Raw genomic sequence first — 26214 nt, forward strand, 5'->3', positions numbered from 1 at the left:
TTGAGCAGGGACTGTTTTTCTTCTATGTTTGTGCAGCGCTGCGTATGCCTTGTAGCGCTATAGAAATGCTAAATAGTAGTAGTAGTCTCTCTGGTATGGCCTTGTCCTCTTTGAGTATCCTTTTTATTCCATGATCTAATGATCCAGCAGACTCCTCACAGGCTTCTTGCTTTGAATATGCCTGAAAAATAATTTTATTATGATTTTTATGCCTCTATGGCAAGCTTGTTTCAAATTCTTTTCGCTTTTCTTACCAGTGCTTTGCATCTAACTTGCTAGTGCTTAGTCTTCCTGTTTTTCTTTATTTGGATCCTGGTTCAATTTTTTTTTTATTTTTTTTATTTTTGAAAGATTCTTTTGACTAGAATAGCCTCTTTCATCTCCTTTTAGCAATGTCAGTTGTCATTTTGACCTTCCTTCCACCTTTTTTTAATAAATGGTTTGCATCTGGTCTGGGCTTCTAAGATATTTTTAAACAACATCAGTGCCTGATTTAAACTCTAAACCTTTGCAACTACTCCTTTTCGTTTAACCATGTTCCTCATTGTATCACAGCTGCCCTTTTTTGAAAGTTGAATGCTAATGCATTTGATTCCTTGGTGTCTTCACTCTACAAATTTGATTATTGTATAATCACTGTCGCCAAACGGACCCCAAAACTAGTACAGTATAGATCAATGCAGGTCAGACAAAATAAAGAGAGGGACAGTGCCCTGAATTACAAACATAATAAAATTAAGCTAACTTCCAGTGCCAAAAATTTGTGGAAAAAAACAGGTTTTAAGTAATTTCCTGAATCGCAGATAGATTCCCAGCAAATTCTTGACGGAAGTAAATTCTACCATTTAGTTACTTGATATGTGAAGGTCAGTTCCACTGAAGATTTATAAACCACCCTATAAAGGGAAGGGAATTGGAGCATGAAATAATGCCTTGATTCTGAGGAGTGGTTTTTATCATGGCATCGTATAGTAAGGAAGAGTGGGAAGTGGACCAATAACTCCAGAGACTGGGGCAACTAAGTTGAACACAAATGAACTTTATTGCAGACTCCACACAGATCTGTGTTTCGGCCACAGGCCTGCCTCAGGAGTCGAGTAAAGACCCTGGGACCTTTGCTGTCTTAATTCTGAGAATGAAAAACTTGAGTTTCTTTATGCTTCACATTTCTGCTACATTGGACTCACACAGTACTGGTCAGTACACAAAAGAACTGAACAGTACTTTGTTAAATGCTTCCAAAGTCACTCTTTCTTAGTGTATTTTGTAGAGGAGGGAGAGGAGATATGATAGAGAGATTTAAGTATCTCAGGGGCATTAATATACAGGAAGTGAGCCTTTTTCAAATGAAGGAAAACTTCATGAGAGGCATATTTATTTATTTTCTAGCCGTTGAGCCCGTAAAAACGGGCTAGTGTAGGAAAGGGGGGGGGGGTTGAAAGCCCCTTCCCGCCGCCACCCCTCCATCCGGCCCAGGCCCTCGCTCCGCTATTGAAACAGCGAGGGAACGCAGCACACAGCTCTGCTGAGCTGCCGTCGGCCTTCCTTCCTTCTTGTCTGCCTGTGTCCCGCCCTCGTGTGATGAAATTCGTCGAGAGCGGAACACAGGCAGAGAAGAAGGAAGGACGGCAGCTCAGCAGAGCTGTGTGCTGCGTTCCCTCGCTGTTTCAAATAGAGGAGCGAGGGCCCGGCCGGGTGGAGGGTGGGAGGAGTGTTAGCGACGGTGGTTTCGTCCCTCGCAAATGCGCAGTAGAGACCCTCTCTGTTCCGCCCCCATCATAACGTATTGACGCAGGGGGCGGGGCAGAGAGGGTCTCTACTGCGCATTTGCGAGTGAGTACGACACTCGCCATTTATATGTTTGTTTGATTTATTTATTTATTTATAGCATTTATACCCCACTCTTTCCCGCTTGATAGGTTCAGTGCGGCTTACAAAAGTGCGGTACAAAGTATCATAGAGATAATACAATGTATGGTGCAATATATCATAGAGATAACACAGTTAAATAAAGTTGGACAGTGTGAAGAGAAGTGGGGAAAGGATTGGAGCATGGGAAGTATTAGTGTGGTGTGGATTAGGTTTGGGAATTAAGTTAAAAAGAAATAGGCTTAGGAGGAATCTAAGAAAGTATTCGTTCGTAGAGAGGTTGGTGGTAGCATGGAATGGCCTCCCGGTAGAAGTCGTGAAGATGAGGACTATGTCGGAATTTAAGAAAACGTGGGATAAGCACATGGGATCCCTTAGGGAAAGGAAGAGTTAGTGGTTACGGAGGATGGGCAGACTGAATGGGCCATTTGGTCTTTATCTGCTGTCATGTTTCTATATAATGTCTTTAAATCTAGTTGTCATGATCAATTTTCTGTTAATTAGTTCAGCCTGCTTAATCTTGGCTTTATATTTATTTATAGTCAGTATCTACCCTTTATGTTCTTCCAAAGAAGATTTTGACCATAGTCTTTCTGCTCCATGATGCAGTCATTTATTTAATCTAGGAACTTGATCTCTCTAGTATTTCCTGATGTGATATTTATCCAGTCAAAATTGCGGTAATTGAAATCACTGGGCAAAGCTCACAAACAGCCCTATTAATAACTGTGGAGATAAAGATCTCAGATAAAGAAACAGACTTTGCCTGATAATCCAGATTCTGTACAATCAATCACAAGTCTTTAAAAAAAACCCTCTAATTTGATCCTCCTTTATTGTGATATAATTTCTATCCTGACGCTTTTTTTTCTATCAGGACTCTGAGATGCCCGTTATATTTACCTCTTCATTTAGTGCTATATACTCTTAGCATTTTTAGAGACATTTCAAAGTATGTGTTTTGTTTTTATCTACAACGTGCTTAGCAATTGACAGGAACAATGTGCAATCGTTCTGTCTGCTCTTCCCTTCCCTGACAGGCACCTTTTTAATGCAACCTCTCTAGGGGAATGCCCTCATTTCTTTGTTTTGATAGTATTCTCTTAAGATACGATGCACTCCTGAGCCACTGTCTGCTTTCCCCCAGGTTCTAGTTCACTGGTTCCCAAACCTGTCTTAGAGGAACCCCAGCCAATTAGGTTTTCAGGATACCTGCAGTGAATATTCGAGTTAGATTTGCATGCAGTGGAGGTCGTACATGCAGATCTAACTTATGAATATTTATTGCGGATATCCTGAAAACTTCCCCCAGGACAGGTTTGGGAACCGCTGTTGTAGTTCAAAGGCTGCTCTGTCTCCTTTTTCAACATCAGCACCAGCAGGCCTGGTTCCACCCTGGTTAAGGTAGAGCCCATCTTTTTGGAAAAGGCTCCTCCTTTCCCAGAATGTTACCTAGTTCCTGACAAATCTAAATCCCTCTTCTTGCACCATCGTCTCATCCACGCATTGAGACTTCAGAGCTGCACCTGCCTCATAGGTCTTGCATGTTGAACAGGGAGCATATCTGAGAAAGCTACTTTGGAGGTCCTGGATTTCAACTTTTTACCCTAAATTTGGCTTCCAAACTTCCTTCCCACTCTTCCCTTACTATACATGGGTACCAGCAACAAAGGCAGCTAGCACCTCCCCAGCACTGTCTGAAACTTATCTAGGTGATGCGTGAGATCCATCAACTTTGCACTAGAGGGGGAAGTGACCAAGTGATCTTCATGGCCACTAGCCACACAGCTATTAGCAAATCTCCAGCTAAAACAGCAGGAGCCCCTAGAGACACATCCTTGATGTGAGAGGGGATTGTATTCCATGGAGAACAAGTCCTGGCTACAGTTTCACTTTACTGCCTCCCTTCAGGTGACGTCTTTCCTCCAAGGCAGAATGGAGATTGCCAAACTAGAGGTGGGACTTCTCTACGATGCCTCTGTATATCTCCAGATACATCTGTCTGCTTCAGCTCCTCTAAGTCTGCTGGTCTAGCCTCCAGAGATCAGACTCCTTTGACAGCCGTTGACAAAAGGAATACATAAAACCAAATTAGACAATCACAACATAAACTTGGCAGGAGTCTGCAGTATCTGTCAAATATGTCCTTTGTTGCTGTGCAGTTTCATTCAAAGGATTTTGTCATTTTCCCCTTTTTTATGTAGCCTTTCCTTGGCCTGCTTCAACCCACTTCCCCACACCACCTCCTCTTCTGATCTTCTGTTCCTTTACAGATTGTCTTTATTGTGAATCAGAATAAGTGTTTTCCTGTCCTTTTAGTAACCCATGATGGGGGCGGGGGAAGAAAAATGGACTTTGCAGTGCTCCACAAAAGCTAATTCACCTTCCTTTGATTTTTCCCCAACCCCTGGTCTGCAGGGGTATCAGATTTTTATGGTATTGCTGATGTCTCAGTCTGGAGGTTTGGGGTAGAGAAGGGGATGGGTGGAGCCTTTCAGGCTGTCATTTCTGATTCTGTCAGTAGCTGAAGTAATCTGGAGTTTGTGTGACTATTTAACAGTTTGCATAACGTTGTCGTGCCTTCACCATGTGGAATTGTGCCATCTGGCTTGGGTTTTTTGATACCTTCTCATGCTTGTTCCTTCCTAGTGAAGTATATCCATGAGGTGGCACCATACATTAAAAGACCATCGCTCATGTCCGATTTGCCTTGGGAAAGCTCATCTCAAGCTCCAAACGTGAATAGCAGTGAGGATTCCCGCTCCCCGAAACACCTTAACAGCACAAAAGACTGCAAGGTGATCCCTCTGAAAATGTGCTTTGTCTGCAGGAACCTGTGCATGCCAGACCTGGAGAACAGGTGAGCAGTGTTCATGAGATGGGGAAATCTTCAGATTTGCCTCTAGCATGAGAAGTCGGCACCTTCCTTGTTATCTACAACAGATGAATCCAGATACTTGTCGGTTATGACCATCTACCAGCAGGTGAAGCTAGAGCACACTGAACTTTGTCTTAGGAGAAGGTAAGCTCCCTGGGCGTTCAGTATTCTCTGTCTCCAGCAGGTGGATGGACAGTCTCTCCTCAGCTCCTTGGCTTGTCTGCTGTTAGGCTCCTGTTCTGAGTTTCCATGTTCAGTTGAGTCGGGAGGTATAGGCTGCTCACTGCCTATAGCTGGGTTACACCGGGTGATGTCAGGTTTCTACCCTCCCTTGGCCCTCCCCCCTTTCTGCCACCTTCCCCTCTCCTCTGCCTCCTCACAGAATTAAAAAAGAAAAGAAAAAGGAGTTTGTGTGGATTTTATTTAAGCAGCTTTCTTGTGCTATGGTGGTGTGGAGGCTTTCTACACAGGGCTAGTCAGCCTGTGGGCAGAGAAACAACAGCATTGAGAAACCCATGGAGGGGGGCGGCTGAGTGTGAGTATCGCTTTAAGCTTTTTATTGCTGTCAGGCCATTAGTAGTTTGGTATATTCCTGAAGTGGCTGAACTAGTGAAATGCTACTCATGCTGTGGGAAGAGCAAAGCAGCGCCGGAGCAGTGCTTTGGATGCCTTTTGGACTCTGATGCAACGGTTCTTGTGTCAGAGACGGCGAGGTCTTCTACACAGCTCCCGTGTTCGTTGGCTCCTTCCTCCTTAGATGCGGCTCAACCTGCGGCCTTCCCAAGGAGCAGCATGGCCAGACAGGTACTTCATAGGATTTTCTCTGGGGGCAGGTTATTTCTGGTGTGTCTGGCTTGCATGGGGATTCTTCAGGACGGGAGCCTTTCTCCCCCAAATTTGTCTTATTGTTATGAAACAGGCCCATCTGCTGGCTGACTTCCAGTCTGCTCCATTAAAGAGTCAGGTGGATGATAACTCTGCCAAAAAGAGAAGTTTTGGTGTTTTTCTCAGGAGGATGCGTTTTCACCTCCTTTTGCTATCTCGGCAGCATCTCTTCTGTCCTGGAACTGGTAGAGGAGGGTGAGATTGTAAATGATGAGGCTGATGGACCCCTGTGCTGTCAGGGTATTTCAGAAAGATGAGTTACCCTCCTTTATCACTAAGACTCTAGAGGCACTTAATATTGCTTTGCCAGATTCCTCTGCCCTGATGACTGCTAATCCAGCACCCTCCTAGGCCTTTCCTGGTGCCATGCAGGAGTTAATTACAGCGCAGTGGTCCAATCCAGATGCCGGTCTGAAGATGGTGTGGACAATGTCTCGACTCTATCCAGTCTGTACAGAGGAGCTAGAGAAGTTCAAGTTGCCTAAACTACTTACTACTACTTATTTTCTATAGCGCTACAAAACGCTTACAATCTTAATCAAGACAGATAAACAGGACAAAGGAGGGATAAGGGAATTACTTAAGGTGGGAATTATAAAACAAATATGGGTACTGAACAAGTGAATAGGAGTTAAAAGCAGCTTCAAAAAGATGGGCTTTTAGCCTAGATTTGAAGACGGCCAGAGCTGGAGCTTGACGTACTGATTCAGGTAGTATTCCAGGTATATGGTGCAGCAAGATAAAAGGAACGGAGTCTGGAGTTCACAGTGGAGGAGAAGGGTACAGGTAAGAGATTTATCCAATGACTGGAATTCCTGGAGAGGAGTGTAGGAAGAGATAAGAGTGAAGAGGTACTGAGGAGCTGCAGAGTGAATGCACCTGTAAGTCAGTAAGAGGAGTTTGAACTGTATGCGGAAACAGGGAGCCAATGAAGTGATTTGAGGAGAGGGCTAATATGAGCATAGCGACACTGGTGGAATATAAGTTGTGCAGCAGAGTTTTGAACAGATTGAAGGGGAGAGAGATGGCTTAGTGGGAGACCTTTGAGAAACAAGTTGCAGTAGTCAAGAGGTGATAAGAGTGTGGGCATGGGTTTTGGTAGTGTGCTCAGAAAGGAGGGGATGAATTTTGGTGATAGGTTTTAGCAGTCCAGATATGTGCAGAGAAAGAGAGAGGAGTCGAAGATGACCCCAAGGATACGAGCTGATGAGACAGGGAGGATGAGAGTGTTATCCACAAAGATAGAGAATGGAGGAAGAGGAGAGGTGGGTTTAGTGGGACAGATAAGAAGCTCAGCCTTGGATGTGGTAGAGGTTGCAGTGACTAAGAAAATCACCTTGCCCCAGTGGAAGGAGGGATTGCGCTGAAAGATGTGCAGGACCATAAACTTGAGTCTTCCCTGAAGCTCTCATTTGAGGTGGGGGCACTGACCCCGCAAACAGCTGTCTGCAGTTTCTATGTGGCCAGAGCCTGTCTCAATTGGGCGCAGCAGGCGGCGGACACTTTGTCAGTCTTGGATTCTCAGCCTGCCTTGGAGTTCTACAACATGGAGATCTCTTGGGGAAAACCGGTCTGCGTTCTGTCGGACAATGTCACGGCGGTGGTCTTTGTGAACAGACAGGGTGGCACACTCAGCATTCAGCTGACGGTAGAGGCTCGCCTTTTGATTCAGTGGGCGGCTCAACATCTGCTGTTGTTGGTGGTGCATATTGTGGGAGCGTGGATCTTGCTGGACCCAGTGGAGTGGGAACTGTCTCTGGAGGTCTTTCTGGGGCACACCGATGCTGGATCTGATGGCGTCCAGGTGCAACGCCTAGGTTCCCCGGTTCTTCAGCAGAAGATGAGAGCAAGGAATGGAAGGGTTGGATGCTCTGCTCCAGCTATGGCCACATTCAGGCCTCCTTTTACGTGTTCCCAGGGTGTGGCGGCATCTGGGTCTAGTAATTGTGATAGCACTGGCTTGGCCTCAAAGGCCATGGTATGCGGATCTCGTGCAGCTGTTGGTGAACAAGCCTCTGTGGCTGCATGCTGAGTTGGGTTTTCTCCGTCAGTGCCTCCTGCTTTGGTCTTATGATCTGACTCTTGAAAGGTCAAACTGATGAAGAATGGCTACTCTGACGCGGTGATTGCTACTTTGTTGCAATCTCAAAAACGCTCTGTCGGCCACCTACACTGGAGTTTAGAGAGTGTTTGAGGCGTACTACTCGCAGAAAACTGTTTCACCGCTTCAGGCCACTCTGCCACACATCTTGACTTTCCTACAGGAAGGACTCAAGGTTGTGGCCTATAATTCTTTATGCATCCAGATGGCGGCTTTAGCCACCCATCCTGATGTGGCTCAGTTTTTGAGAGGGTTAATCGGTTGAAGCCCCCTTTTTACTCCCCCTGTCTAGAATAGAGTCTGTCTGGTTCTGTGGCTCTCCAGGGATGCCCTGTGAGCTGTTTTGTACAGCTACCCTCAAAGACCTTTACATTGAAGTTGGTGTTCCTGGTGGTCACTTCCTTAGCACATCACATTTTCAAGCTCCAGGCTTTGACCTGCAGGAATCGCTTTCTATGTTTCATGGCATTGCATCACATTTCCGAGCTCTGGCTTTGTCCTGCAGGGAACCCTTTCTCTGTTTTACGGCAGCAGGGATTTCGCTCCACAGTGCCTTCCTTTATGTACAAGGTGGTGGCATTCTATTTGAATCAGCCTCTGTTCCTCCTGTCATTTCAGACCCCAGAGAATTTTGTTTGTTACTGCTACTACTACTACTATTTTACATTTCTAAAGCGCTACTAGGGTTACGCAGCACTGTACAATTTAACATAGAAGGATAGTCCCTGCAAAAAGAGCTTACAATCTAATGGACAAATAGACAGTCAGTCAAGTGGGGGCAGTCAAATTGGGGCAGTCTAGATTTCCTGAAAGGTATAAAGGTTAGGTGCCGAAAGCAACATTGAAGAGGTGGGCTTTGAGCAAGGATTTGAAGATGGGTAGGGAGGGGGCTTGGCGTAAGGGCTCAGGAAGTTTATTCCAGGCATAGGGTGAGGTGAGGCAGAATGGGCGGAGCCTGGAGTTGGCGGTGGTGGAGAAGGGTACTGGGAGGAGGGATTTGTCCTGTGAGCGGAGGTTTCAGGCGGGAACGTAAGGGGAGATGAGGGTAGAGAGGTAATGAGGGGCTGCAGACTGAGTGCATTTGTAGGTGAGAAGAAGCAGCTTGAACTGTATGTGGTATCTGATCGGAAGCCAGTGAAATGACCTGAGGAGAGGGGTGATATGATTATATCGGTTCAGGCGGCATCTAAGACGTGCAGCAGAGTTCTGAACGGATTGAAGGGGGGATAGATGGTTAAGTGGGACGCCAGTGAGGAGTAGGTTGCAGTAGTCAAGGCAAGAGGTAATGAGAGCGTGGATGAGAGTTTGGGTGGTGTGCTCAGAGAGGAGAGGGCGAATTTTGCTGATGTTAAAGAGGAAGAAGCGACAGGTCTTGGCTGTCTGCTGGACATGCGCAGAGAAGGAGAGGGAGGAGTTGAAGATGACTCCGAGATTGCAGGCGGATGAGATGGGAAGGATGAGGGTGTTATCAACTGAGATCGAGAGCGGAGGAAGAGGAGAAGAGGGTTTTGGTGGAAAGACGATAAGCTCGGTCTTGGCCATGTTCAGTTTCAGGTGGCGGTTGGACATCCATGCAGCAATGTTGGATAAGCAGGCCGATACCTTGGCCTGGGTCTCCGCGGTGATGTTCCATTGTCTAGACGTTCACTGAGCACTGCCGCGGTTCCTTCAGGTCATGAATGAGTTTCTCCGCTCAGATCACTTGTTTGTACTCATCAGCAGTCCCAAGAGGGTCACAGCAGCTTCGAAGCCGACTGTTGCTCACTGGATCAGAGCAGCAGTTTGTGTTTGGCGTACATTCTAGTGGGCAAATTGCCCGATCTTTTCTTTGAGCGCATTCCACCCAAGCGGAGTCGACTTCCTGGGTGGAGTCTCATGTTTTTTTCTCTGGAGGAGATCTGTCTGTCGGCTACTTAGTCATCTTTGCGTACTTTTTACAAAAACTATCGGGTGGATGTGGCAATGCAAACTGAGGCGTCTTTTGGGGCTTCAGCTTTTTTGCAGCTGTTTCCAGGTCCCACCTGACTTAAGGGCTACTTTGCTACGACCCACAAGGATAAACTGTCTGAAGCACTTCCCATCAAGAGATAGATGTAGGGATAAATTATGTCTTATTTGATAATTTTCTTTCCTTTATTCTCAGTCCCCCCCCCCCCTCCCCCCCCAGTTCTGCAGAGAGCGGATATTGCTGTCTGTTTCTCTGTTTAGGTTGTTCTTCGTTATGTTATATGTGTTATGTTTATAGGTTGGGAGTAGTTTTTGTGAGGTGGTAGAGTTCTTTTGAAGTGTTTTCCTTCTGCTTTTTTAGGAGTAATACTGAATGCCCAGGGAGCTTACTGCCTCAAAAGACAGTGTTCTCTATCTTCACCTGCTGGTAGATGGTCATAACCCACAAGTATCTGGATTCATCTGTTGAGAATAAAGGAAAGAAAATGATCAGGTAAGACATAATTTATCCCTACGTCTGTTTCTGGCAGAAGTGAAGGGAAGTGCTTCAGAAGTTCATAGCCTTCAATAAGAACATAATAGCCATACAGAGTCACACCAAAGGTACCATCTGACTCAGCATCAGCAATGACCAGTCCAGGTCGCTAGTACCTGGCAGGATCGCGTAAAGTAGAAAGATTCCATGTCACCAGTCCCCAAGAATAAGCTGTGACTTTCCCCAGGTCTGCCTTAAGTCTGTTGACTTCTTCTCCAGGAACTTGTGCAAAACCTTTTTAACCTAGCTGTACTAACAAGTTTTACCATGTCTTCTAGCAGCGAGTTCCAAAGCTTAATTATGTCCTGTGGGGAAGTAAACTTCATTGGTGTGTTCTCTAGTCCCTGTATTTTGTGAAAGAGTCAATGATCAATTTGCATCTACCTGTTCGACTCCACTCATGATTTTATAGACCTCTTATCATATCTCCACTTGGCCATCTCAAGCTGATGAGCTGTAACCTCTTTAACCGTTTCTCATCTGAGAGTTGCTTTCGTGAAGTGTGAGTTTCCTCCCTACTAGCAAACTGTCCATGTCTGTACAGATCAGATACTCTTGAAACCTGTACAAGGACACTGGAAAGTGATGTCCCTCTTCCTGCTTATCTGTGTTTAGGATTATCTGTTGTTGCGTTGGTACAGTGGGAAGCAGGTGCTCTCGTATGTTTCTGTGGCTACTGTAGTAGAGGTGAACCCTCCACTTTCTCTCTCCTGAGTGGATCTGTGGAGAGGAGTTCCCAGTCCTGGGCTGATGGTCTGACAATGTTGCATTGTAGTTACATGTACAGTGCCGTAGCGAGGGCTAATGACACCCGGGGCGGGTCGCCACTGCGCACCCCCCCCCCCCCCCCCCAGGGTGCAGCACGGCACGACACCCCCCCCCCCCCCCCCCCCGGACCGCTTTCTTACCTGCGGGAGGGCCGATCCGCCCCGAGTGCATGTCACTCGGAGCTGCGTCGGCCCCACTGGTTCCCTGCTCTCTCTGCCCCGGAACAGGAAGTAACCTGTTCCAGGACAGAGGGAGCAGGGAACCAGCGGGGCCGGCACCCCCTGAGCGCGTGCACCCGGGGCGGACCCCTCTCCCCCCTACGCCACTGTACATGTATGATGCACAGCTGTTGACTCTGGAAGCATTATAACCATGTTGCTCATTCTGCTTCCTGTGCAGCTCACTAATGATAATTCGTGTCTCAAATATCAATCTAATTTGTATGATTTAATAAGCCTACCATAAAGCTTCTGTGTTTAATATACAACCATTGGAGTAAATTTTCACTACCTTTCTGCTGTATGTCCTCCTCCTCCTCCTCTTGCAGATTGATTGAGCTGCATTCACCTGATGCCAGAAACACCCTGGTCCTGCGGTGTAAGGATACAGCCACAGCCCACTCCTGGTTCACGGCTATGCACAGCAACATAATGGCCCTTTTACCACAGGTCCTAGTGGAGCTGAATGCCATGCTGGGGGCCAGTGGTGCTACAGGGAGTGGCCGAGAGGTCAAACAGGTTGGCTGGCTGGGAGAACAGGTAGGGAGAAAGAAGGAAGGCAAGAGGAAACACCCTCCTCCTTCCTCTATCTTGTAGTTTTTCTTTCTAGTATCTTCTGAAGAGTGGTAGATGTAATCTGTTCTTTTCATTATATTATTGCTGTAGCTTTTTGGAAAGATTTTGAGTGTAATGTTAGAAGTTCTTTTCTAAACTGCCCCTGTGCAGTTGGAAGCAACTGGTCTTCTCATAAGGGTCTCGTCTGGGGATCTTATAAAGCATATCTTTCTGCAGCTCTGGGTGCCAAGTATCACGGTCCTTTTACACAGGAAGCACTCCCCCCCCCCCCCCCCCCAACTATTCCTGAGGGAATTATGGAACAAAAATTCAGAATTCTGCACACAATATTTTAAAAAATGAACAGAACATAGTCACTGCCTTTAAGTAATTTATAATTCCTTAGTATCAGAGCAGATGAGTCCAAAGACTTGTGGGTTATGACCATCTACCAGCAGTTGGAGATGGTCACAACCCACAAGTCTCTGGCTTCATCTTCTGCAACTAAAGGAAAGAAAATTATCAGGTAAGACACAATTTTCCATTTGGTTCAGAAAAGATATTACTTAGAATCAGAATTTTTTTCTGCAAAGGTGCCCAGTCATAAGGTCTTGACTCCTCCTATTACATCATTCTCACCTTCACCCCTTCGGGTCCCCCTTTCAGCTTGAATCTGTTCCTGGGCTTCCCTAGCTTACTTATTGCCGATCCTTTCAACTCTGTTCCCTCTCTCACCTCTAGCAAGACTCCCAGCTTTTTCTCCCTACCGCTGGCTTGGTCTCCCAGCAAAAGTCCGATGTTCCTCATTTTTCTTTTCCACCCTCCAGTTTTCATCCTCTGACCAGCTTTCACCACCAGCTCTGCATCCCTCCCACTCTCTACCCTATCCCACCTGTTCTCTCTTCAGTCTGTGTGACTGGCTGTGTTCCTACTGCCTCTCTGACCTTTAGGGGGCATCCATGCTGCAGCTATCTCTTTTTAGGCTTCAGCTCCCATTTTTTTTGACTTGCGTGGCTGACCATGCTTCAGTTTCCACTCTTAGGAGTGGTTCTCCAGGCTGCAGCTGATACTTTTTGGTACTCTGTGGCCAACCAGGTTCCATGGAGAAAAGCATATTTCTTTCAGCCGGTAAGCAGCCACCACCCTCATAGCCTGTCCTTGCACTGATATCTGCGGAGCAAATGCAGATTTCTCTACAACAAGGGAATTCTGTGTAAATTCTGTTTTGCATAGTTGCATAGAATTCCCCCAGGAACATCCCAGGAAGGAGGGCTGTCTGGTTGGAGGCATCTGCTGTCTGGCGTGGGATAGGAGGCTGGCTAGTTGGGGAAGCCTGCTGTCCAGCATAGGACAGAGAGTAAAGCAGTCCTGTTCTTAATTTTTTCAGCTGAAGTTAGATGGTGGACGGCAGCATTGGCGGCCCATCCTGATGGCTGTAACGGAGAAGGATTTACTGCTGTACGATTGCATGCCATGGACAAGAGACTCGTGGGCATCACCCTGTCAGAGTTACCCTTTGATTGCCACCAGGTAGGAGGTAGTGCTGCCATCCTATGGGAATAGGATTCTGAAGTGTGCCCGGATAGCTGGGAGAGGCAGGAGTTCAGACATGGATACTGCCAGGCATCTGAGACATCGCAGGGTTACATTCCAAGCTTTCCTTGGCCTTCAGACATGGGATGGTGTGAAGGCCATATCTGAGGGGATATTCCCTGCTCTGAACTACCCAGAAGACTCATAGTACTACTACTACTAAACATTTCTGCAGCGCTGTACAGTTTTACAAATAAGGATAGTCCCTGCTCAAAGGAGCTTACAATCTAAAGGACAAAATGTCAAGTTGGGGCAGTCTAGATTTCCTGAATAGAGGTATAATGGTTAGGTGCCGAATGCGACATTGAAGAGGTGGGTTTTGAGTAGGGATTTGAAGATGGGTAGGGAGGGGGCTTGGCGTATGGGCTCAGGGAGTTTTTTCCAAGCATAGGGAGAGGCGAGGCAGAAAGGGCGGAGTCTGGAGTTGGCGGTGGTGGAGAAGGGTACCGAGAGGAGAGATTTGTCCTGTGAGCGGAGGTTTTGGGTAGGAACGTAAGGAGAGATGAGGGTAGAGAGGTATTGAGGGGCTGCAGATCGAGTGCATTTGTAGGTTAGTAGGAGAAGTTTGAACTGTATGCTGAACCTGATCGTAAGCTAGTGAAGTGATTTGAGGAGAGGGGTGATATGAGTATAACGGTCCAGACTGAAGATAAGACGCACAGCAGAGTTCTGAACGGATTGAAGGGGGGATAGATGACTAAGTGGGAGGCCAGTGAGGAGTAGGTTACAGTAGTCAAGGCGAGAGGTAATGAGGCAGTGGATGAGAGTTTGGGTGGTGTGCTCAGAGAGGAAGGGGCGAATTTTGCTGATGTTATAAAGAAAGAAGCGGCAGGTCTTGGCTGTCTGTTGGAGAAGGAGTGGGAGGAGTCGAAGATGACTCCGAGGTTGCGGGCAGATAAGACAGGGAGGATTAGGGTGTTATCGACTGAGCTAGAGAGTGGAGGGAGAGGAGAAGTGGGTTTGGTGACCCTCTTGCTCCGTTTGTGCAGGATGGGTAGGGAGAACGGGCTAAAGGGAAACTTGTCGAGTGATTACAGCTAGAGTTGCAAACCTAGTAGGACCTAGCTTTTGAGGACATGAACTGGTTTAGCATGTACAGCTCTGAGCTGATTACTAAAATTCACTCTCAAAAGGAATGTTAGCGTATCATGAATATAGCTAATAGAACTGTCCATCAAAACTGCTGGGTTAAAAGGCATTGTCCAGCACTCTTTGACAGCACCCTTCCCCCTTTCTCAGGCTGATCCCAACACCTGTGCCTGATAATATTATCAGTATCCAGTTGATCGAGTACCCAAAAAAATGTGCAGGATGAGGTTGCAAAGCAAACATGCACAAGCACTAAAACATTAAAATAAATAAATATATATATCTCTATATATAAAACGCACCTCCAACGTTCTAATGAAGCCTCACTTACCCAACGTTCTAAAAGTGAAGGGGGTGAGATCGCTTTGTGTCTGCCCCGCCCACGCGTCAAACGTGATGACGTCGAGGGCGGAGCAGTGACACAACCAATCGCATCGCTCCGCCCTCAACGTCATCGTTTGACGCGAGGGACGAGCACACATCGAACACACACGTTGCTAGGGACTTTTGGAGGCTTCAAAACAAGTACGCAGCTTCCCCTCGCCACCCCCCCCAAGGTCGCCTATTCAATTCTCCAACCCCCCTCCACAGTTCGACGCTTCCACTCTCCAAACGCCCGCGAGCGAGGTCGCTGCTTCCCCCATTCCCCCCCCCCAAAAGGTCACCTCTTTCAAACACAAACCCCCCCCCCCCCCGAGGTTGCCGTTTCACATATCCACCCTCCCCCCTCAAAGATCGCCGTTAATCTTAACAACAAACAAAAAAAAAAAGAAACACAGACAGCCTTCAGCCATTGGCTGTCTGCGCTGCAGCCACTCATCTCTCACTGGCCCTGGAGCACAGGAACATAAACTTCAAAACAACTTCCTGGTACCTGCGCTCCTACGGAGACAGAAAGAGGAGAGAGGAGCAGCAGCAGCACAGCACACAAATCAATGCATGAATGCTGCATGCACTGCCTGGGAGGCAGCACAGAAAAGAGGGAGGAGGGCTTGGGATGAAGAGGGGGGCTTGGGGGAGGGACAGCAGACTGGAATGTCGATGGTGAGCACAGGAGGAGGAAGAGGAGCACAGAACGGGAAGGGGAATGCGCCACCTGCTTAAAACACTCACACATACACACACACACACACACACACACTCTTTCAAACACATACACTCACTCTGAGGGGGGGGGGGAAGGGTGGCCTGGAACTTGGAGGGTGACTGGGGCGGTGAGAGGAGGGGAAAGAATAGCGGCACGGTAGGGGGAGGGGAATGCACCACCTGCTTAAAACACTCACACATACACAGAAACACACACACTCTTTCAAACACACACACTCTCTCCCTCAATCACTCACACACAAAGTCTACATATATCAACCGCACACTCACATTCTTACACACACACTCATTCTCACACAGACAGCCTCACTCTGTCACACACACTCGCACATTCACTCAGTCTCTCTCACACACACACTCTCACGATGAAAACCATGCTAGCACCCGTTTCATTGGTCTCAGAAACGGGCCTTTTTTACTAGTATATATATATATATCCTATATAATAATTCTCACCTCCAACAATCTGAGGCTGCCTGGAACCGTGGATCATGTTGGAATAGATAATATTGATGTCACACAACCCACACCAGATTGGCCAGTAGAAGGGAGGGGGCGGAGCCACGATACAGGGAGCAGCGAATCAGCACAACACGGGGAATGCACAGCAGCAGGAACAGAAGCCTCTCTCACGCAGTTACTTTCACATACACTCTCTCAAACATACACACTCAGAGGAAAACCTTGCTAGCGCCTGTCTCCTTTCAAACAGAAACGGGCCTTTTTTACTAGTATATATATATCACAAAATCATTACTCATACATCAAAGCATAAAACACATATTAAGCATTTCTTAAAACCCAAACACCCATTTTAAAAGTCTAAACAGTATTAATAGCTAAAAAGGAAACTTTTATAATTTGTCTGAGTTCATTATGTCATTAATTTTCAGGAATTGTATTCCACAATAACAGAATCAAATAGGAATGTGTACATCTTGCTTTTGTCGACTGCAGTACATTCCCTGTGCTGCCTTCTCACTTTGTCCTGACATCCATCTTGTGAATTGTTACTAATGTTGACAGGCTTCTGGCTCCTGAAAGTGTGTTATTCTCTGAGGACAAACAGGCTCCAATATTCTCACAAGTGGGTGACACCGATCCTTGTTGCCTGGTCCAGCATTTTGCCAAAGTAAAAAGAGAGAGGTTTTTGAAGCACGAGCAGCGCTCCACTGCGCATTGCTTGAGTGCCTTCCAGCCCGTCACGCGAATGCAGTCTCCTCGGTTCTCTTTTTTTCCACATGAGGAGAAGGTGTGCTTTTTTGGTCCTCTCCTCACTCACTCACTCAGTTCAAAACAGCTTCTCAGTGACTTTCTGTTATTTTCTTCCTTATTTTTCATTGTGGTTTTTTATTTTCTCCTTTTTAAATCCGTCCTTTATTTTTCTTAGTTTTGCCTGGGTTTGTTTCCTTCTTTTTCGTCATCCTAAGTTTCTTCCTAAGGTAGTGTTGGAGTTCCATCTTAATCAGTCAAATGTCTTGCCAACACTTTTCCCCAAACCTCATGCCCATCCTGGCAAAAGCGCACTTCACACCTTGGACTGCAAGTGAGCCTTAGCCTTCCATCTGGAGCGGATTAAAGCCAGTAGAGTCCACCCAGCTTTTCGTTTGGGGGCAGCCATCGGAAAATCACATTATCCAGTTGACTAGCAGACATTCAGGCATATTTTCAAAGCACTTAGCCTCCCAAAGTTCCATAGAAACCTATGGAACTTAGCCTCCCAAAGTGCTTTGAAAATATGCCTCTGTATCTCCCTCACTTATGCCCAGGCTGGAATGACTCTGGAGGGACATGTCACAGCTCACAATGTCAGAACCATGGCAGCATCGGTAGCCCACTTGAGATCAGCCTTCATTGAGGAGATTTGCAGAGCTGCGACGTAGTCTTTAGTCCGTATGTTTACATCTCATTACTGCCCAACGTGACAGCCGATTTGGTCAGACAATTCTGCAGAATTTGTTTGGCATCTAGAATCCCAGCTTAGGCCCATTCCAGGCCTGCACCTTCACAATAGGAAACCTTTAGGTCTTCAGAGTTATTGGTTCTGATCAGCAAATCTTTTGTTGTGCATGTTCCAGAGAAAGTGAAGTTACTCACCTGTAGCAGGTGTTCTCTGAGGATAGCAGGACACAGATTACCACATTCCTCCCACCTCCCTTAGGAGTTTAATTCTCTATGCTTTTTTATCCAACTGTGTTCCCGCACAAGTTGGGTAGGAAGGCAGGCACACATGCACAGTCAGGCCTACCAGAAGCTTCAGGAATCTTCTGAATGCTGGATAGCCTCGTACTGAGGCTCCTTCAATGTCGCCTATATGTGGTAAACGGTGTCCTGCTGTCCATGGAGAACATCTGCTACAGGTGAGTAACTTCACTTTCTCTGCAAGGAGAATCAGCTCCTAGGGTCCATTGATACCATATATGAGGTCCACCCAAAGAACAACAAATTGTGGCATTTGGAAGATTGGAAAGGGAACCTGGCTGAGTTTTCTCTCGGTTATAGCATTCACGGTGGTATAGGCAATAGGGTTCAGTATTATTTATTTATTTATTTGCTGCATTTGTATCCCATATTTTCCCACCTATTTGCAGGCTCAATGTGGCTTACATTATGCCGCAATGGCGATCACCATTAACGGAATGAGAAATTCAGAGTATTGTTACAATTAAGGTGCATAAAAAAAAATCAGGTAGATTAGAAGTAAATAAATAAATAATTCATATCGGTAAATGAGATCAAAGACAAGGTATAACATCAAGTAATAATAATGTGATTAAAGCAACCACATTATAAAAGTTCAAAGTTGTTTTGTTCAGGTGTAGTTTTTAAAGTTAAGTCTTTATGAAGGATTTGTTTTATAAGTCTTTTTAAACAGGTTTGTCTTTTGTAGCTTCCGGAAGGTTGTCATATCGTGCGTTATTTTTATGACATTATGTGGCAGCCTGTCACTCCCTGTGTTTTTATACCAGCTCTTGCACTCTGCTTCCTCCTTAGGCTGATACGCTCTGGACATAGCTCACCTGCTTCTGGATCGGAGCTCACCTTTGCCACACGGACAGGCTCTCGACAGGGTATCGAGATGCATGTCTTCAGGGTGGAGACACATCGAGACCTGTCTTCATGGACCCGGACACTGGTTCAGGGATGCCACTCTGCTGCGGAGCTCATCAAGGAGGTCTCTTTAGGTATGTTGGTTTCCCAAATTATTTTATACGGTTTGTGCCAGAGCCGGTGGTTGGGAGGCGGGGCTGGTGGTTGGGAGGCGGGGCTGGTGCTGGGCAGACTTGTACGGTCTGTGCCCTGGGGAGCACAGGTGCGGATCGGGGTGGAGTGTGCACAGGGGTGGCACACGTGGGTTGTCTTGTTGGGCAGAGTGGATGGACCGTGCAGGTCTTTTTCTGCCGTCATCTACTATGTTACTATGTTAAGCAGAGACATGTCATAACACATAATAACCACAAACGTTTGGACTGTTTCATTACGTGACCTTGTTTTGCTTTATTCTATACACCCCCCCCCCCTCTTCCACACCCTTCAATGTTACTACTGATTGGGTTTCTGCCAGGTACATGTGGCCTGGATTGACCACTGTTGAAAACAGGATACTGGGTTGGGTGGACCATCGGTCTGACCCAGTATGGCTATTCTTACCTTCTCCTATTTCCATATCTCTTTAACCACAATTCCCTCTAATCTGAGATCTCCCCATTCCCACTCGTATCAACCTCATCCAGCTTTCACTGGTGTCTACGTTCTTCTTATGCTGTAATCTCCTCCAGTTAATAAGGGTTGGACCTGTCACTGAAGCCAACACACTGTTTATTTATTTATTTATATGTATTCCTATTCCAATTTATATACATTGCACCGGCAATTTGATTCAGTTTAATTGCATGAAAACGCTACGTTTTAAATTATAGTTGTATAGACTTTTTTTTTTATCTGTTTGATTTATATGTGAATTAGTTGCATTTTATATGCCACATATGAACCAATTTTCAATAAGTAGTTATGAATATGAATAATGCATACCCAGGTCCCCTTCCGTGCCTTACAGGTAGGAAAACTAGCAAAGCCATTATTCAAAACACGAAGTGGAAGGGTGATTGAGAGCTGTACTTTTATACATGTATTTCTTGTATCTTAGGCTGTACTTTGAAAGACCAGGAGGTGAAGTTGATTATTCACTACGAGAGAGGCTTCACTGTGCGCCAGGAGAGCGAGAGAGCCCGGGCTGAGTCAGGAGCTGTGCTTTACCAGTACCCTTTCGAGAAGCTGAAAATGTCTGCGGACGATGGGATCAGGAACCTCTACCTGGACTTTGGGGGGCCTGAAGGCGAGCTGGTGAGTTAGACCCAGGCTGAAATGCTTTTGCTTACATTTTATGCTTTGCCTATACACTAGGATTCCTGGTTTATCTGAAACAGCATTAGAGGAATGGCATCTCTCCAATATGATACTGGGAAAGCCTCTGCTATACTCAGAAAAGCAATCTGGGAACAAATTATTCAAAAAGTGCTGGAAGGTAAATGTTGTGCCAACAATCCAAATAAACTCACAGAAAAAAAAAAGCATCCACAAATTTCAAAACAAACAAAATTGATGTAAAAATGTTTGCATTCTCAGAACATGCCAGAGACTGACATGGGTTCACTGATCCTAGATTAGTAGACTCTTAGTGTATCAGTCATCACACTTTTAAGTTCATCAGTTTTAAAGAAATGCTTTTTTTTCCCCCAATATAAATATTTCCAATCTTCAAAAAATCAAAACATTTCAATATCTCAGCAAGTGACACGGGCACTTAACCTTCCAAACCAGGCTGGAGGGTCCCTGCGCTGAGGATGTGTCTCCAGGAGCTACTGCCCAGGTGGGAAGGGTTAGGACGGATGTTGTAGTTGGTGATTCGATTATTAGGCATGTAGATAGCTGGGTGTCTGGTGGGTGTGAGTATCGCCTGGTGCGAAGGTGGCGGACCTCACCCGTCAGATAAGATTTTTAGATAGTACTGGGATGGAGCCCTGCTGTCTTGGTACATGTGGGTACCAATGACATAGAAAAATGTGAGGGGGAGGTTCTGGAAGCCAAGTTTAGGCAAGAGGCAGGCGGAGACGATGTGCAAGGATGAGGGATTTAGATTTGTTAGGAACTGGACAGCATTCTGGGGAAGGGGGAGCCTGTTCCAAAAGGATGCGCTTCACCTTAACTGGGATGAAACCAGGCTGCTGGCACTAACTTTTAAAAAGGAGAGAGAGCAGATTTTAAGCTAAAATGGGAGGAAAGCCGACTGTCGCCCAGGAGCGCATGGTTTGGTGTGGAGTATTCTCAAAGGATTCTATTAAAACAGGGCAATTAGAGAATCCCAATAGAGAGGTTTCAATAATGGTGAAAGAAAGCCAGGAGTGTTAAATGGGAGACCAGAGTAGAGGATGCAAATTATCCCCATCAAAGCAGCCTGTAGATGCTGGGAAAAAACACAATTTGAAGTGTCTATATACAAATGCTAGAAGCCTAAAAGATAAGATGGGAGATTTGGAGTATATATCACTAAATGAAGCGGTAGATATAGTGGATCAAATTGGAGGGGGGGGGGGTTGCACTATATGTTAAAGAGGGAATTGAGTCAAACAAAATCAATATTCTACATAAAACAGCAGCGTGCAATCCTTGTGGATAAAAATTCCATGTGTGAAGGGAAAGAGTATAAGGGCTGTAGTACCGTCTGCCAGGACAGAACGAATAGACAGATGAACAAATGTTTACAGAACTTAGGAAAGCTGGCAAATTGGGCAACAGTATAATAATGGGTGATTTCAGTTATCCCAATATTGACTGGATATATTCTATATCAGGGAGGGCTAGGGAGGCAAAAATCTTAAATAACTTAAATAAATAACTGCTTCTTGGAGCAACTACTACTACTACTATTTAGCATTTCTATAGCGCTACAAAGCGTACGCAGCACTGCACAAACATAGAAGAAAGACAGTCCCTGCTCAAAGAGCTATGTAATAAAAGTGAGCCAAGTATAGGACAATCAAGCCATTGTGACATCACTGATGAGGTTGGCTCTTATTGGTGGCCTGAGGCATTATGACATCACAATATCACCTCTGATTACAAGAGACTACTACTACTACTATTTAGCATTTCTATAGCGCTACAAAGCATACGCAGCACTGCACAAACATAGAAGAAAGACAGTCCCTGCTCAAAGAGCTTACAATCTAATAGACAAAAAATAAATCAAATCAATTAATGTGTACAGGAAGGAGGAGAGGAGGGTAGGTGGAGGCGAGTGGTTATGAGTCAAAAGCAAAAGTCTAAGAACCGACAAGTAGGGGAGCTATTTTAGATCTAGTCCTTAGTGGAATGCAGGGCATAGTACGAGAGGTAACATCATCAAATTTGAGTTAATATCTAGAGTGCAGTCACTAAAGAAATCTACTGTAGCAGAATTTAATTTTCAAAAGGGTGACTATGACAAAATGAGGAAAATGATTAAAAAAAAAAGCTGAAAGGGTTGGCCGGAAAGGTAAGGACTTTAAATCAGTCGTGGACGTTGTTTAAAAATACCATTGTGGAAGCCCAGACCAAATGTATTCCACGTATTAAAAAAGGTGGAAAGAAGCGCAAATGACAGGTGAAGTGAAAGAGGCTAAATAGAGCCAAAAGAGCATCCTTCAAAGAATGGAAAAAGGATCCGAATGAAGAAAATAATAAGCAAAATAAGCAGTGTCAAGCTAGATGCAAAGCATTGATAAATAAAGCTAATTTGTCTTCACTCAGCGTGTAATTAAACTCTGGAATTCGTTGCCAGAGAATGTGGTAAAAGCAGTTAGCGGGGTTTAAAAAAAGGTTTGGCTGGCTTCCTAAAGGAAAAGTCCATAGACCATTATTAAAATGGACTTGGGGAAAATCCACTGCTTTTTTCTGGGATAAGCAGCATAAAATGTACAGGTGGTATGCACTTCGTGGTGTTGTAACTCAGATAACATTTGCCCCTGCAAGGGTAGCAGTGGGAAACTTGTGTTTATTATGTGTATGTTGGAAGTTTAAAAGTACAATAAAAATTTAAAGAAAAAAAAAAAGATGTTAACTGTTAGCATTGGAGGACGCTGCATTCTGTCAGTATTCGCTCCAGCCCGCTGGTTCAGTGGCAGTTCTGTGTGTCGCCATACAGCGCACCTGCATTTGACTTCTGTTGGAGCTGAAATGAGTCCAGTCATCTTACAAAAGTCCCTTGTCCCCTTGTGTTCACTGGGTTTAGGGCCCCTCATCCCACACAGTGTCTGTCTGGGAAAGCTCCCCAGGTAACCGAGTGAAGCTGGATGGTGCCGGGTCTCAGCCCTGGCTCCGACCAAGCTAGAAAGTGAGGGAGAGGCTGCACTCCAATCTTCACCTGCTGTTCTGCTCTTCATGTCCTCATTATATTTTCCGAACTAGGTGGCTTACAATAAAAACAAAGCAAGGTACAAAACAATTGGAAAAGGAACTCCAATAACCTAATAGGACAGGTCAATAGACAGTTGGTCAGAGAGCACTCTTACCTCCCCGAGGAAAACTCTCTGACCCCCACAAGGTGCCAGCAGTATAGTGGGCATTTAACGGACCTCTACATTTCTTTAGCAAACGCTGCCTCTGACAGACCTACCTGCTGATATTCAGTTAAGTGCTGCTGAAAAGGACCAGATAGCCACAGACAAGTGACTTAACCGGTCGACGGCTGGTTACATCGTTTTGAGTATTGACCAGCTTGCTTTTTGAGAACACCTTTGGCTGTGCTTAGTTTCCTTCTTATGAATTGATTTACTGTATTTAATGTTGCCATAGTTTTGTATCTTACTACTACTACTTAGCATTTCTATAGCGCTGCCAGGGTTACGCAGCGCTGTACAAGTTTAAACATGGGGAAGGACAGTCCCTGCTCAAGCTTACAATCTAAAGGTAACAAACTATGTAGTCAGTGTAGGTATCATGAATGGGGAAGGTGGTTAGGCGCCAAAAGCAAGAGAGAAGAGATGGGCCTTGAGTAAGGACTTGAAAATGGGCAGGGAGGGCGCATAGCGTATGGGCTCGGGAAGTCTGTTCCAGGCATAAGGTGATGCGAGGAAGAAGGGGCGGAGTCTGGAGTTAGCGGTGGTGGAGAAGGGTATAGAAAGGAGTGATTTGTCCTGAGAGCGGAGGTTACGGGTGGGAACATATGGGGAGAGGAGGGTAGAGAGGTAATGGGGGGCTGCAGATTGAGTGCATTTGAAGGTTAAAAGGAGAAGCTTGAACTGTATACGGTAGCGGATCGGGAGCCAGTGAAGTGACTTGAGGAGAGGGGTGATGTGAGTATATCGGTTCACGCTTGTTGTATTAAGCTGTATATCAAATGAATAAATCAAATCTCACTGGTCTGCGTTAAAACCGATAACTTAAAATGAAACCTATGGAAAGCCAATGAATGATAGTGATTCTGCCTGATCTCGTCTTGTCTCTTATGTCTAAGGGCCATGTAGCACTATTGAAATGACAAAGGGCAGTCGCTGTCTCTGAGCCATTGTAGGGCAGATATTCACACTGCTTGTCTGTTCTGTTCACAGACCCTGGACCTTCACTCCTGTCCCAAGCCCATTGTGTTTCTCTTACATACCTTCTTATCGGCCAAAGTGACCCGCATGGGCCTCCTGGTGTAAGCACAGCACTCGTGCATCCACGGGAAGACAAAGCACAGAAGAAACGTGGAAGTTGAACCCCACCTCCTGCAGCTGGGCGGAACCCAGAACGGACCTAAGCTTAACATCCAAGGAGTGTCATCAGACTGTCAGCTTCCAGCCCTGTCGGACTGCGCTGTGTGCATGGGCCAGAACAGGGAAGGATGAGGGAACTCGTTAAGCCATTATTGTTTACCAAATGTGCCTTTCTATTTCAACAGGGTGGAGATTAGTATATATATATGGTATTATTACATATCACTGGCATGGGGGAGGGGGGTGCCAGTAAGTGAGGGTTTTACTTTAAATGGCAGCTTCCACTCCTGTCACCCAGATGAGCCATGCTGTTCCAAGGTCTCCTGAGACGCTTGCACTTTACAAATGCCTTGGTCTGCCTTACCACAGAACCTGCTGGCTTAGCACGTAGCCAGTTTTCCAGAAATGTTGATGATGTTTAGAAATACTGTAGCACACAGAGCATTTTCCCCTTCGGCTCACAAAATGCCTGGTTTCTAGTGGGGTGAGTGAAGGCTCCCCCTGTTATGCAGGGTTTCAGGTCTTCCTGACGTGGGAAGACTTTTTCTTTAACCAAACTGTAGCAAAGCTGCGACTGACCCTCTGTGAGTATAGTGTAGTTGAATATTTCAGCTTGCACAGCTTCACTAAATGGGTCTGTCACAGTTGTGAGGGTTAATGTGCTCACAAGTAAGTCACGTTTCTGGTCCATGTTTGTGTATTGTCAGCCAGAAGCCGGGCAGTAACTTCTCTTAAGTAGCAGGTTTCCCATTCTTTGGATCCAGTCTCCTCCAGCCTCTGCTTTGCGTTGGTTGAAGTTTCTCCTTTAAAGTTTGTGTCTCCAATGGTGTAAATACCATACAAGCAGTCCCTGCACAGTGGGGAACACCTAGTCCAAAAGAGGCCTAGTGACCCACAAACCACATTGGTAGATATTCTCTCCCCGCCATCAAAGCCACCTGAGCCTGACAAGTCACAGAAATGATTGCAGCAACTTTGAAAGTAGAGACTGAACCCTAGACACTTTTTTTTTGTTCTGTTCCAGGCCTACACCCCTTCCTGTGCACTCCGCTCCATGGATAAATCCTTCTTATCTGTTCCCTTTTCCGCTACTGCCAACTCCAGACTTCGCGCCTTCTGTCTCGCTGCACCCTACGCCTGGAATAAACTTCCTGAGCCCCTACGTCTTGCCCCATCCTTGGCCACCTTTAAATCTAGACTGAAAGCCCACCTCTTTAACATTGCTTTTGACTCGTAACCACTTGTAACCACTCACCTCCACCTACCCTCCTTTCTTCCTTCCCGTTCACAATTGATTTGCTTACTTTATTTTTTGTCTATTAGATTGTAAGCTCTTTGAGCAGGGACTGTCTTTCTTCTATGTTTGTGCAGCGCTGCGTACGCCTTGTAGCGCTATAGAAATGCTAAATAGTAGTAGTAGTAATATTACAGTGCAGTATGGGGTCTGTGTTACCAGGGCCTTCTCTCTGATATGTAGCTAGCCCATGCGGGCTGAGGGGGCCTTTGCTGCATTTTGGCACAATCGGATGAGCTGGGAAGAGTATTGGGAAATATGGAAGGTAGTTCCTCTTCCCCCCAGCGTCCCAAATCTTCAGAGGTGATACCTCACACCCCCTTCCCTCATTACCACATTTTTTTTTTTGGGGGGGGGGGGAGTTCTCTCAACATGTATGACCTGCCGACAATGACAGAGCTAAAGGTTATAAAAGTTAGGAAGAGTAACTCATTTTTGACAGTTTTGTGTACTGTAGGGTCAGTAGAATGGGACGATGCAATATATTTTTTTTTTTTTAAACAAATTTGATGTTTTTCTCATTCTTCAGCCTACAAACTGCAAGTGCCTAACAGGTAGCTAAAATGAGGTATGTGTTTTCTGGGGTTAATTGGTAAATGTTTCTCATTTTCTAAAGACATAATTAGTCCATACCTGAGGC

At 45.8% G+C, this 26214-nt stretch overlaps 1 protein-coding gene across 1 annotated transcript in view; it reads left to right on the top strand.

Annotated features, from left to right (window-relative positions):
* The window catches only part of SNTB2 (syntrophin beta 2), a 39901-nt gene extending 14632 nt beyond the window's left edge, over window positions 1–25269 (top strand). The window contains exons 2-7 of the mRNA XM_030204649.1: window positions 4519–4729; window positions 11531–11741; window positions 13144–13286; window positions 18540–18730; window positions 19693–19889; window positions 24134–25269. Of these exons, the coding sequence (XP_030060509.1) occupies window positions 4519–4729; window positions 11531–11741; window positions 13144–13286; window positions 18540–18730; window positions 19693–19889; window positions 24134–24226 (1046 nt within the window). The 3' untranslated portion in view covers window positions 24227–25269. The remainder of the gene's footprint in view (window positions 1–4518; window positions 4730–11530; window positions 11742–13143; window positions 13287–18539; window positions 18731–19692; window positions 19890–24133) is intronic.
* The last annotated feature ends 945 nt before the right edge of the window (window positions 25270–26214 follow it).

Source organism: Microcaecilia unicolor, chromosome 5, assembly GCF_901765095.1.
Source record: "Microcaecilia unicolor chromosome 5, aMicUni1.1, whole genome shotgun sequence".
In the NCBI taxonomy this organism is placed as follows: Eukaryota; Metazoa; Chordata; class Amphibia; order Gymnophiona; family Siphonopidae; genus Microcaecilia; species Microcaecilia unicolor.